At 35.8% G+C, this 14905-nt stretch overlaps 1 protein-coding gene across 4 annotated transcripts in view; it reads right to left on the reverse strand.

The window, feature by feature from the left end:
• Window positions 1-14905, reverse strand: part of LOC106085484 (neuroglian) — a 225563-nt gene that overhangs the window by 123793 nt on the left and 86865 nt on the right. For all 4 annotated transcript variants that reach the window (XR_001220951.2, XM_013249750.2, XM_059368317.1 and 1 more), the window contains exon 3: window positions 3334-3463. Coding sequence is in view for 3 of the 4 variants with exons in the window: in XM_013249750.2 (XP_013105204.1) it covers window positions 3334-3463 (130 nt within the window). In the remaining variant the exon portion in view is untranslated. The remainder of the gene's footprint in view (window positions 1-3333; window positions 3464-14905) is intronic.

The following is a 14905-nucleotide window of genomic DNA, read 5'->3' on the forward strand; positions in this document are numbered from 1 at the left end:
TTTCAAAAACATCAGATCTCGAAAATGGTTGGGGTGATTTAAGCGAAATTTTGTTTGCACACTTACAGTTACCTAAAATTCAAAATTTGGTATCTAAATCTGGAGTGGGGTGCCTAACGGATATAGGTGCCAAACGGATATATAGACCAATCATTACAACATGGGTATTAAATTAAAGGTACTTGAGAGTAGAAAACAAATCTGATATCCAATTGTGGGACTAAGCGTTTCGTGTGTCACCTCAATCCCAAAAAACTCTTGAGGGGAAATGTTTACCGACCATGGCAATATGGAATTGAAATGAAAAAAATTAATTGATCCAATTATTTTTTTAATTGAAACTATTAACTGATTAAAGGTACTTGAGAGTAGAAAACGAATCTGATATCCAATTGTGGGACTAAGCGTTTCGTGTGTCACCTCAACCCCAAAAAACTCTTGAGGGGAAATGTTTACCGACCATGGCAATATGGAATTGAAATGAAAAAAATAAATTGATCCAATTATTTTTTTAATTGAAACTATTAACTAATTAAAGGTACTTGAGAGTAGAAAACGAATCTTATATCCAATTGTGGACACGAAACACTTAGAGTGTCACCTCAACCCCAAAAAACTCTTGAGGGGAAATGTTTACCGACCATGGCAATATGGAATTGAAATGAAAAAAATTAATTGATACAATTAATTTTTTAATTGAAACGTTGAAACATGAAAATGATAATTTCAATCAAATTTTTTAACAAAAGTAATTGGAAAAATTTTAAATTAAAACAATTAAAAGTGTGCTAAGTTCGCCGGACCGAATCTTATATACCCTCCACCATGGATTGCATTTGTCGAGTCCTTTTCGCGGCATCTCTTCTTAGGCAAAAAAAAAAGGATAAAAGAAAAGATTTGCTCTGCCATTAGATATGATCCGGTTTGGACCACAATTAAATTATATGTTGGAGACCTGTGTAAAATGTCAGCCAATGCGAATAAGAATTGCGCCCTTTGGGGGCTCAAGAAGTAAAATAGAGAGATCGATTTATATGGTTGTATCAGCCTATAGACGGATTCAGACCATAATAAACACATATGTTGAAGGTCATGAGAGGATCCGTCGTATAAAATTTCAGGCAAGTCGGATAATAATTGCGACCTCTAGAAGCTCAAGAAATCAAGATCCCAGATCGGTTTATATGGCAGTTATATCAGGATATGAACCGATTTGAACCTTATTTGGCACAGTTGTTGAGAGTAAGAATAAAATACGTCATGCAAAATTTCAGCCAATTCGGCTGCCCTCTAGAAGCTCAAGAAGTCAATTCCCCAAATCGGTTTATATGACATCTATATCAGGTTATGAACCGATTTGAACCATATTTGGCACAGTTGTTGGATATCACAACAAGAAATGTCGTGGAAAATTCATTCAAATCGGATAAGAATTGCGCCCTCTAAAGGCTCAAGAAGTCAAGACCCAAATTCGTGCAAAATTTCATTCAAATAGGATAAGAATTGCGCCCTCTAGAGGCTCAAGAAGTCAAGACCCAAGATCGGTTTATATGACAGCTATATGAAAACACGGACCGATATGGCCCATTTACAATCCCAACCGACCAACACTAATAAGAAGTACTTGTGGCTATCTTTAGTCCTGCGAAAGTTAGCGTGCTTTCGACAGACAGACGGACGGACAGACTGACGGACATTTTTTCTACATTAATTTTGATTTATTTCTTTCAGTGTAAAAATATTTCCACAATCTTTTGTATGGAAACCAAGTGCAAATGTACATTAATAATGTTTGTGTAATGTGATAATATGAAATTCAACATCATTAAGGGTAGCCCAGGAAATGAGTCTGTACTCAAATCACAGTTCTGACTTGGCTAGCTGAGACTATGACTACCTACCTGCATTGAAGGAAGACTAAAGTGTGCGAAAGGGCAGGAAAGAGCGTTGCCAATTCCCAGCAGACATTAGGGTAAATTAAAAATTAATGAGAGAAGTGAAAAGATTGCAATTCTCAAATTGCATTGCAGACACTAAAGTAAATAATACTCGTATACGGTATGAAAATGAGAAGATTTGTAAATAATGAGTGGATGTGTTATTCTTTTGTATGAATCAGCAACAAAGGTATTTTATCAGGGGACTAGAATTGCACACAACACAAAAAAGAAATAAATTTAAAAATTTCGAACGTAATCTAACAAACAAACAAACAAGAGAAATCAAAATCACAATGTAATGAAAACAAATTTTATGGGAAACTAATTTTTCCGTTTTGGATATCACAACAATATTTCGCACTCCATTTATTTTATTTTCAATAAAGTCTTTAATTGAATCACAACAATATTTTTTTTGTGATTTTCTTATGAACGGCTGGACTACATCGCCTTTTTCACCCATTTCCTCTGAAATGAAAATTGCGCCATTCTCTCAAGCTGTACGATTGTTGGCCTTGTGTAATAATGATCTCATTTGGGTAGGAAATCCACTTGGCGGCTGTTTGAAATGCTAAGAGTGGTTCATTCATAAATCTTTGCGAATTTTATTGATGTTATTCCATTTTCTTGAATATGAGCCTTATAAAGAAAAATGTCTATCATGAATTTCTTTTAAAATTAAGTTAATATCATCATAAAATCAAGTCATAACAATTATCCACAACATATTGCCATCATAGCACACCTCCCATTGCATTGCCACTTTCCATCATTTTCCCATTAACTTACAACTGGCATCTCTCATTTATCTCATTTTTATTTTTGGGTGTCTGTTTTTAAAAGCAACCAATTAGCCTATAAATATAAAAATTCAAGTGAAACACTTTTCACTTTTGTTTTGGGAGGTGGGTAAAAATAGTCTCTCACTCAGTCAGTCAGTCACTCACTCATCGGTGTGTGATGCCAGGCATGGCATACTAAATTTAAAGCGCCACCACAATTTCCTAGTCGATCGGCCTCACCGGCCTCACACCTTCTCTTGAACATCCATGACTATTTCACACCATTTCATGTTCCCGTAGTTATTTGTTTGGCAGCAGCTGATGTCAGCCCTCCCAACCCAAATTAATTTCGATGCCATTTTTCATACCAAAAAGACAACATGATTTTTCCTTAATTTCCCAGCAAGGTGTATTTTATGGACATTTCATTTTTTTTCGAGAGGAGCAGCAGTCAGTCACACGACGCAGCAGTAAAAGCCTTGTTTATTTATTTTCCTATAACTTAAGCAATATTTATGAGATGTTTTGAAGAATTTTCCTTATTTCTCTCACTCCCAAAAGAGGAGGCATCGTTTGTTTAATGGGAGCCAGAAGTGTAATTATGTACTTACGTTGGATCTGGTGTTCCTTCAGCTTCACATTCGATGATGAATGGTTTATCACTTTCCTTAGTTGCTTGAGCTACTTTGAATAGAAGTTCATCTGTGGGGGGTTGTTTGATAATGCGGGGAGGTGAATTGACTGTAAAAAGACAAATAAGAAGAGAAAAGTTAAAAATCAATAAAAAATAAAAAAAAATTATAAAGATCTTTAAAATACAGTTAAGAAACACAACATTTTGTCAAATGTTATTTTTATAGAAAATTTTGTCAAATTTTTATACACCTAGACATATTTTTAAAAATTTTATTTTGTGGAAAATTTTGTTCAAATTTTATTTTGTGGAAAATTCTTTAAAATTTTTAGAGAAAATTTCATCCAAATTCTATTTTTATGGAAAATTTTATCTAAATTTTATTTTTATGTAAATTGTTAATACAATTTTATTTTTTTTTAGAAAATTTTGTCAAAATTTTGTTTTTATAGAAAACTAGCTGACCTTGTGTGCTTCGTAACACCCATTAGTGCTTGCGGCCCTACTTCAACATAGTCCAAATTTGAAAATAGTTTATATTCTTATTTAACTTTCAAATAACTTTTATTACAATTCTATATTGTCCCGTTGGTATACATGTCCACTGGATGCATAGTTTTGAGGTGAGGCTACCCGCCCGGAAATAGATCCCAAATGTCGTATTCTACTCTCAAGTACTTTTCTTTTTAATCCCACATTATCCCAATCGGCCTACATGTCCACTTGAGAGTGTTTTTTGGGGTGGGGCGATCCTAGTAAGACTTGATCCTAAATTTGTATTAATGTTTCGTATTCTACTTCCAATCAGGTTTCAGTTGTACCCCAATCGTTTAACATGTAATTTTTTGGGGTTGGGGAGGGCCCCCCTGGGACTTGACCCCAAAATTTTTCTACTAATCTACTTTTACTTACGATCGAGTTGATACCTATATTGCCGCAATCGTCAATTTTGGGTGGTTTTTGGAGGTGGGGGGGGAAGTTTTTATATCTGATTCGTAACGTGCTTTCAAATACCTTTTATTGGTTATTTATATTGTGTTAATCAGCAAACATGTCCGTTTGGGTTAGTTTTCAGGTAAGGTTAACTGAAACAAGTCTTGTCTACAATTATTCGAGGTTTGGGTTGGAAATAAAAATTCGCTTCCAACCGTGCACCCATTACGGAGAATTCGCGTTTTTGAAAACTAAGGTAAGAGGGAGAGTCGGCCCTCCCCTTTGAGATATCATAAAATAGGGTACACTAATTCATGGGGTAACTCTACATTGTGTGAAAGTCGGAATCGGAAAAAAACATAATGAAGAAATATAAATACAAACATAAAAAAATAAAACAAATACAAAAAAAAATTTAAATAATAAATTAAAAACTATAAAAAAATAAATAAAAACATAATAAAAAAAAAAAAAACAAAAAACATAATAAAAAAAAAATAAATAAAAAACATAAAAGAATTAAAAAAAAATAGAAAAAAGAATAAAAAAAAATAAAAAAACATAAAAAATAAAAAAATATATAAAAACAAAAATAAAAAAAAAAAATAAATAACAACATATAGAAAAGTATAAAAAGATATAACAAAAAATTAAAAAAAAATTATAAACAAATAAAAAATTAAACATTGTTTTTATATTTTTTAATTTTTTGCGCATATTTTTTTATTTATTTTTTTTTGCGATGTCATAAAATGGGATACACTTTTTCTTGGTATGGGCTCAACTCTACATCGTGTGAAAGTCGGAATCGGAAAAAACATAATTAAGAAATATAAGTATAACAAAAAAAAATAAAAAAGAAATAAAAAAATAAAAACAAAAAAATAAATTAAAAACATAAAAAAATAAGAAAAGACAAAAAATCATAAAAAATAAAAAAAAAACTAAAAAAACATAAAAAAATAAAAGAAAAATAAAAAAAAAATAAAAAAATATTAAAAAAAATAAAAAAAAACATAAAAAAACAAAAAATAAAACAAAAACATAAAAAAATATAAAAGTTTATAAAAAAATTAAAAAATAAATAACAACATATAGAAAAAATAAAAACAAATTTTAGATAAGTATAAAAAGGATATAAATTAATTTAAACAATATTTTTATATTTGTTAAATTTTTTGCGTATTTTTTTTCATTTATATTATTTTTTATTTATTATTATTTATTTTTTTTATTTTTGAATTTCGAATTTTTAGTTTCATTTTTATTAGTTAGTTTTATTTTTCATTTCTATTTTTTAACTTTATAAAAAACTATATTTTCTGTATATTTCTTTTATTGTTTTGTTTTTTATTTTTATGTTTTTTTTTTAAATTATATTTGTTATTTTTTATTTGAAATTTTTATTTCTTTGTGAATATTTTGTTTATTGCATTTTTATATTTTTTTTTTTTTTGATTTTTTTTTATTAGAAATAATTATTACTTTACTTTATGACAATTTGTTTTATTGTTTGTTTTCATTTTTAAATGTGACTTATAATGCATTTTTTTTTAATTTTGAATTTTTTTTAGAGTAAATTTTTTATTGTTTTTTAATATTTCTTTACATTTTTAACTGTTTTCCTATATTTTTAATTTTTTTCTATTTTTATTTTGATCTTATTATTATTATTTTTTTGTTATTATTTTATTAACAAGCAAAAAAAAATAAAAATAACAAAAAACAAGTAAAAAGGCGTTAAGTTCGGCCGGGCCGAACTTTGGATACCCACCACCTCGGGTATATATGTAAACCACGTTTCATCAAAATTCGGTGAAAATTTCATACCTTATACTCATATACCTCATACCGATCTGAACTATATACGACACGGATGTCGAAAAGCCGAACATAAGTCACTGTCCCAAATTTCAGTGAAATCGGATTATAAATGCGCCTTTTATGGAGCCAAGACTTTAAATCGAGATATCGGTCTACATGGCAGCTATATCCAAATCTGGACCGATTTGGGCCAAGTTGCATAAACATGTTGAAGAGCCTAACACTAAGCACTGTCCCAAATTTCGGCGAAATCGGACAATAAATGCTTCTTTTATGGGCCCTAAACCTTAAATCCAGAGATCGGTCTATATGGCAGCTATATTCAAATCTGGACTGATCTGGGCAAAATTGAAGAAGGACGTCGAAGAGCCTAACCAAACTCACTGTCTCAAATTTCAGCGACATCGGACAATAAATGCGTCTTTTATGGCCCCAAAACCTAAAAACCTAGATATCGGTCTATATGGCAGCTATATCCAAATCTGGACCGATCTGTGCGATATTGCAGAAGTATGTCAAGGGGCTTAACTTAACTCACTGTTCCAAATTTCGGGGACATCGGGCAATAAATGAGCATTTTATGGGCCCAAAACCATAAATCAAGAAATCGGTCTATATGGCAGCTATATCCAAATTTGAACCGATCTGGACCAAATTGAAGAAATATGTCAAAGGGTCTAAGACAACTCACTGTCCCAAATTTCAGTGAAATCGGATCATAAATGTAGCTTTTATGGGCCTTACACCATAAATCGGAGGAACGATCTATATGGCAGCTATATCAAAATCTGTACCGATCTGAGCCAAATTAACGAAGGATGTCGATGGGCCTTACACAATTCACTGTCCCGAATTTCATCAAAATCGGACCATAAATGTGGCTTTTATGGGCCTTAGACCCTAAATCGGAGGATCGGTCTATATGGCAGCTATATCCAAATCTGGACCGATCTGAGCCAAATTGACAAAGGATGTCGAAGGGCCTAACACAACTCACTGTCCCAAATTTCAACAAAATCGGATAATAAATGTGGCTTTTAAGGGCCTAAGACCCTAAATCGGCGGATCGGTCTATATGGGGGCTATATCAAGATATAGTCCGATATAGCCCATCTTCGAACTTAACCTGCTTATGGACAAAAAAAGAATCTGTGCAAAATTTCAGCTCAATATCTCTATTTTTAAAGACTGTAGCGTGATTTCAACAGACAGACGGACGGACATGGCTAGATCGTCTTAGATTTTTACGCTGATCAAGAATATATATACTTTATAGGGTCGGAAATGGATATTTCGATGTGTTGCAAACGGAATGACAAAATGAATATACCCCCATCCTTCGGTGGTGGGTATAAAAAATATATAAAACAAGTAAAAACGTGTTAAGTTCGGCCGTGCCGAACTTTGCATACCCACCACCACCATGGATGAATTAATTATCCTCTTTAATACCAACTTCACTACCATATTCATAATAATATGCAAATGGGGGCTGGTATGGATTATATATGATTCAGGGCCCGAGAACTCTTATATCAATCACAGTTTCAGCGAAGTCGGGCAACATGTCCGCTTTTATGGAATCAGGAGCCTAAATTAGAAGATCGGTCTATGTGGCAGCTATATCTAAATATAGTCTGATCTAGACCATATGCTGGTCGAATACCGGGAGGCTTAATACAAGTCACTGTGTCAAATTCCAGCGAAATCGGGTAATATATGGGCTTAAACCCGTAATTGGCAGATCGGTCTATATGGCAGCTATATCTGAATAAAGACCGATGTGAACCTTATTTGAGTCGAAATTGGAAAATCGAAAATCGATATATGGCATCTATATCTAAATATAGTCTGATTTGGACCATATTTCTGTCGAATGACGAAAGGCTTATAACAACTCATTGTTCTCAATTTCAGCGAAATCGGATAATAATAGCGGCATTTATGGGCTTAAGGCCCTAAATCAGAAGATCGGTCTCTATGACAGCTATATCTAAATATGGTCCGATCTGAACCATATTTGAGTCGGATGTCGGGAGGCTCAAAACATCTCACTGTTTTCAATTTTATCGAAATCGGATAATAAATGAACCTGTTACGGACTTAAGACCCTAAACATGCATATCGGCCTATATGGCCGCTATATGTAAAAATGGACCATATTCGTATTTACAATAATAACGGGGTCCTTAGTACAACTTACTGCCGCCTATGAAGCTGAACGCCTGGGTTCGTATCCCGGCGAGACCATCAAACAAATTTCGCACTGCGGCATGCCGTTCGGACTCGGCTATAAAAAAGAGGCCCCTTAGCATTGAGCTAAAGCTTGAATCGGACTGCACTCATTGATATGTGAGAAGTTTGCCCCTGTTCCTTAATGGAATGTTCATGGGCGAAATTTGCTATATGCAACCTTTTATATATAAAAATTTCTTATTTTAATGTTAGATTTTTGCATAAAATTCAAAACAAAAATGCCATGGAAATCAATATTACAAAATTTTTACTTATCCTACAATTTAAAAAAAAAATAGTTTTTTAGTTTCCCCATCAACAACATCTCTATAAACATTCCCAGTTGACGTTCAATATACCAAATATGAAAATTTTGCAACTTTCTGTTTGACAGATTTGACACTTCAAATCAAAGCCAACAATAGGCAAAGATTCTTATCTGACTGAATCAATGAATGTCTCTTAGGAGACTCAATACCCTCATTCTTCCCATTTTTTCTTTCGACAAGCAAAAAAACAAAACACAAATAAACAAAAATTAAAAAAAAAAACTCAACAAAAAAAATGGGAACATGTTCCCCTCATGCCACTCAAAGTCATGCCACGTACCATACCATCAACAGTGCAGATCGTTGGACACAGATGTGTCAATAGATTTGGATCAACAAACTAGTATAGCCTCTAACAACAACCACAATACCTGCGTCTAAGTTCCCCTTGGTCCCAATTAGTGGCAATACGTAGCAAATATTCTATGGTCCCACCAACATGCACACACATGCACCCACTACTCAAACATTGCTGTGAGGCTGAGACAGATGCATCCATCACTAAACGAGATGGTTTGTTGTTTTTTTTTCTTATGGCACATTCGATTCATTGCTTATCGCTTGTGCAACATGATTTTAAATTGGATTTATGGTCAGAGCATCTGCTGCCACTCATACTGCATGCCTTTTGTAGAGTGTATAGTTAGGGGTAAAGAGAGTCAAAGAGAGAGAGAGAGAGAGAGAGGACATAATGATTTTTGCCAAGATCTATAAAGACCCCATAATCATGACGTTGCCCATCATCTGTTAGCTAACATCTACATCTACCAGAGATGTAATCATCTTTCCCAGCAGCCTTTGGCAATGGTCGATGGTCTCCCCCACTATTGCACAGCCATGACTGCCTGTGCAGTTTGTCTGTCTGTGTCTCTCTGTCTGTCCCATGGATGTCGAGAATGTTGTCTTGCACATTGAAGCGATTGTTATGTTGCACTTTAGCAAATTAGTTTGGAGTCCATTCTGATAGGGTGTGTAAGGGGCGAAAAAAGAGTGTGGGGGTATTGTGGCAGTATGGAAGTGTGGGTCTTGTTGGGAATTGTTTATATTGAATTTACATGAGCTATGCTGTGCTAAGATGAATGTAAACAACCATGGAATTTGAAAGACATGGAAAAATATGTTGGCCCGCTTACACAGCATTAAATTCAATTTCAGTCTACAACAACAAGTTGAGGAGAACCCCAATGTTTTGAAATAAGAATTTTTATAATCCAAATATTTAAAAATTGCTCGATATAGGGGATATTGTGGATAGATGAGAGTTTATATCACTGACCCTAGTGTCACCTGTTGTAGCTGCTTTTAGCTTTCGTTTAAGATGGTGAGCTAAAATGTATGAAGCGTGCAACCTACATTGTGAAGAGGGGTCTCATAACAAATCCAGCCCATGATGAGGAAATTCGATGAAAACTGAAACTGAACTTCAAACGTTGTCGCAGAGACATTGATGATGCAGAACAAAGTGTTGCCAAACTTGTCAAAGAAAGCATTGACAAAACGTTTTGAAATAAGCAAATGCTTACGTTGTGAAAATAAAGGGTGAATTTTTAGCTATTGTCTTTTTGACAACAGCTCACGCACGTTTCGTTTTTTCTTTTACTGTCAAACATCTTCAGTGTGTTCTATAATTTTAGCATGAATCGTCTTACAAACGAACAGCGCAACAACAAATTATTGGATTTTATTATCAAAATGCATGCATTTTTAAGAAAGTTCATCGCGCGCTTCTTCTTCTTCAGCTCATTTTAGGCTCAATGGGTACGTAAATAAGCAGAATTGTCGATTTTGGAGTGAGGATCAGCCAGAAGCATAGCAAGTACTACCAATGCGTTGTTGCACACTCTTTCTCTGACCATCGCTACATTAGGTTTAGAATAGCATGGCCAGCGCCAAATTCGATAAGCTTTTGGAATAAGTTAGGTAAGGATAGGTTAGGTTAGGTAAGAGTGGCAGTCCTTTACAGACTCACTTAGACAAATTTAAGTCCATTGTGATACTACAGTAGCGACAGACCAAGGCTTCTGGCGGGAATCGAACCCACGACCCCCTGCACTGGTAATCCAAGCACGCTACCAACTCGGCTACCTGGGATGGGTTAAGTTAGGTTAGGTTGAAAAAAGTGGACAGATATTTATCCGCCCCATTCCACTATAGACATACATCTAACCCAATAATCGGCAATGTTAACCCTGAGAAGACTGAAATATGCCTGTTCACGAGCAAGACAAAGGTGGGCCAATTTAACGCACCACGTTTCCTCAACGAAACGATTTCGATATCTGACCAGGTCAAATACTTAGATATTGGGTTGCCCAAAAAGTAATTGCGGATTTTTCATATAGTCGGCGTTGACAAATTTTTTCATAGCTTGTGACTCTGTAATGGCATTCTTTCTTCTGTCAGTTATCAGCTGTTACTTTTAGTTCATTCTAAGTTTTATTAAAAATGCATTTACTTTCTTTTAAAAAATCCGCAATTACTTTTTGGGCAACCCAATATGATCTTGGACAGAAAACTGAATTCAGGAGCGTACTGAGAAGGCTCACAGATGTTGGGCACTATGTCGACGAGCCCTTGGCTTGAAATGGGGCTTGAATCCGAGGAAAGTCTACTCGCTCTACAGGCGCGTCCACCAGTAGTTTGATGGACTGCTATGGTGAAAAGGTGCAACAATAAGGACCATACAACAGGTTCAGACAACAAGTTGTCTTGGCATAGTCGCAGCGATAAGGACCACGCCCACTTAGGCAATGGAGACTATTCTAGATATCCGACTCATTGACATACTGATTAAGTGTGTGGCAGTCACAGCGGCTATGAGACTTAAGGCGATGGGAGAATGGATTAAGGAAGGGAGCAGCTCATACCATCGCGGTATAATATAAGGCGACGATAGGAAACGTGGAAGAAAGGGAGAGGTTTCCGTTCAAATACCAGATATGAACCTTGAGGTCGAGTGCAAGGCACTGCTGGATTGACGGAACACTAATAATGCCATATGGAAGATCACGTTGCACGGATGGATCAAAGCTTAAAGACAGAGTGGACCTGGGGTCTACATTAAGAACCAAAAGACTGCCTGATCATAATACGGTCCTGCAGGCGGAGGTTCGGGCGATCACGGAATGCGTGTGGTGCTAATATGAAGACCTCGAATCTTTACGGACAGTAAAATTGCCATAAGGGCAATAACAACCTGGACGGTAAGGTCACGAACAGTCTTGCAGTGTAAGAAAGAGATTAACGCCTTCTCTGAGGATGTCAATATCCGCATCGTTTGGCAACCGGGCCATTAGGAAGTAAGAGGGAATGCAAAGGCAGACGATTTGGCGGTGAAGGCCAAAGGACTGCCTTCAATAAACTTGGTTAACACGAAGCCTATCGGGTCGACGCAGTCCGAGTTAAGGGAGTGGGCGACGAATGCGCATGCAACATTGTGGAACAGCGAAGCGGTTGGTAGGACGGCGAAAATTCTATGGGGGATCCAGAGCATGAGAAGACGAGGCTATTACTAAAAGGAAGTTAGAAGAAGGTCAGTATAGCTATTGGTATCATAACGGGACACATAGGACTACGAGCTCACTTATGTAAAATCGGTGCGGTAAGTGATTGCCTGTGTAGGGCATGCGGAGAAGATAAAGAGACGTTAAAGCATTTCCTTTGACATTGCCCAGTTTTCGCGTCTAACAGATACCGGTACTTAGGTGGATTTAGATTTTCTTTTTCGAGGTTATTTTTTAGTTTCTAGAGCGCACAACAAGCCCGTTACTGACTTAGGTGTATGTGTGTAGTGGCATGGGGAAGATTAATATCTGCACCCACTTTTCAACTTAACCTAACCTTACTAATGCATCCAGAAAAAGTAACAGTTTGGTGCGGTTTATGGGCTGGTGGCATCATTGGACCGTACTTCATCAATGGCATGAAACGAATCGTAACGTAACGGTGAATGGTGCGCGCTATCATGAGTTAATATTCAACTTTTTTTGCCCAAAATGCAAGAGATTGGCTTGCAGGACATGTGGTTTCAACAAGACGGTGCCTATTGCCACACAGCACACGTAACAATGGACTTATTGAGAGGCGTATTCGGTGAACATTTTATTTCACTTTCGGGACCAGTCAATTGGCCGCCTAGATCGTGCGATTTAACGCTTTTAGAATATTTTTTGTGGGGCTCATGTTTCAACAGACCAGCCCACTTCAATTGACGCATTGGAAGACAACATTGAAGCTTTCATTTGTGAGATACCGGCCGCAATGTTGGAAAGAGTACGCCAAAATCGGTCTAAGCGGATGGACCATTTGAAACGCAGTCAGGGTCGACATTTGCATAAAATAAACTTCAAACATTAAATTATATGGGCCGTACTACCGATTCAAATTAAGATTTTTAGCATTTTTTTTGAATTTTCTGTGTTTTTTTAACTTTCCTATGGTTCTTAAAAAATCACCCTTTATTAAAAGGGTTGCTTGTATATTTTCAATTCGGGCAATATTAGGTTTGCCATGGGAAAGTTTAAACATTCTTCGAGCATTTTTACTCAGAACACTTTGTCATTTTGTATGAAACTACTCTGCTACTGGAGGTAAGCGTAGCACAGAGGTTAGCATGTCCGCCTATGACGCTAAACGGCTGGGTTCGAATCCTGGCAGGAAGATCAGATACAAATTTCAGCATTGGTTATCCCCTCTTGATGCTGGCGAGGCATTTGTGAGGTACTATGCCATATACAAACATCTCCTCAAAGAGGCGGCACTCTGCGGCACGCTGTTCGGGCTCTGGGCTAAAAAAGGATATCCCTTATCATTGAGTTTTAGCGTGAATCAGACCGCACTCATTGATGTGTTAGAAGTTTGCCCCCGTTCTTTAAAGGAATGTTCATGGGCAAATTTGCATTTACTTGACACCTACGGCAACATTTTGCAGAAAATTAAACTTTTTCCTCAGGGCCATTGGTTGGCAATGTGGAAAACACAAAATTGCGGACTATGATCTTGTACTTTTAGATTAGTTTTCGTACGTGTGTTTTAGTAGCCAAACTTTTTTTGTGTTATCAATTTAATTACTTTGTTGTGTGACTTTGACTGGAGTTCAACGGAAACATATGGAGTTCTATTTTTTAAGCCAATTGACGATTAGTTTTTATGTTTCATACTGCGTGTTATGCATCTATCATGAACTCTTTTAATCTCTTTAGTTGTGGTAGTGTAAATCCTTAAATGTTCAAAATAATCCCTACTACTGATAGAGTTAGGCACGCAGGATTTTGCCCTTTTCCCCCCTAAATCATTAATTTGGTGGCGCACGTGCGACTTACTACAGCAGATGTTATTAAATCATCAATCACGTTGTAGTGTCATCACGTAGTAGGAGTTAAGAGAAGGAGTTAGTAGGAGAACTCGTGTTGTAGTTATTGTTAGCGATATGAGAGAATATGCTTTATACTGTTATGTCAAAATAATTTTTATACCCTCCACCATAGGAAAGGGGTATACAACACTTCTCTATTCCGTTTGTAACACCTTGAAATATTTATCTAAGACCCCATTAGGTATATAAATTCTTGATCATCTTGACATTTAAAGTCCATCTAGCCGTGTCCGTCCGTCCGAAAAGCACGCCCACGTTCGAAGGACTAAAGCTGGGCGATTGAAATTTTGCACAAATACTTCCTATTAGTGTAGGTCGGTTGGGATTGTAAATGGGCCATATCGGTCCATATTTAGATATAGCTCCGATCACCGATCTCTAGATTTTCTTCAAATGAGCCTCTAGATAGAGCTGGGAAACTATCGATAATCGCAACATTCGATATAATCGATAGTTTTAATAATAAATATCGATAGTATCGATACTATCGTTATTTTCCCATATTCTATATTTCAAACGAAAATGAGAACTTCATCAGGAGATCGATTTATATAGAAGCAATGTTAATGCAAAGATCAAATTTAACTAAGGTTAATAAAGCCAGTCAGATAATGAGAGAAATCATTGTTCAACATGTTAGCCTAATCGGATGAAAATTGCGCCCTCTATAGGCGACTACTTTTGTTTAATTTTACAAAAAATTAAACTATTCCGATAGTGTCCATAGAAGAAATATCAATCGATATTCAGTCAAAAAATTAAATATCGATAGTGCCATCGATATTTTGCCAGCTCCGCCTCAAGAGGGTGCAATCCAAAGACCAAATTAAACTAAGGTTAATAAAGCCAGTCAG

The sequence above is a fragment of the Stomoxys calcitrans genome, chromosome 4 (assembly GCF_963082655.1).
Source record: "Stomoxys calcitrans chromosome 4, idStoCalc2.1, whole genome shotgun sequence".
NCBI lineage: Eukaryota > Metazoa > Arthropoda > Insecta > Diptera > Muscidae > Stomoxys > Stomoxys calcitrans.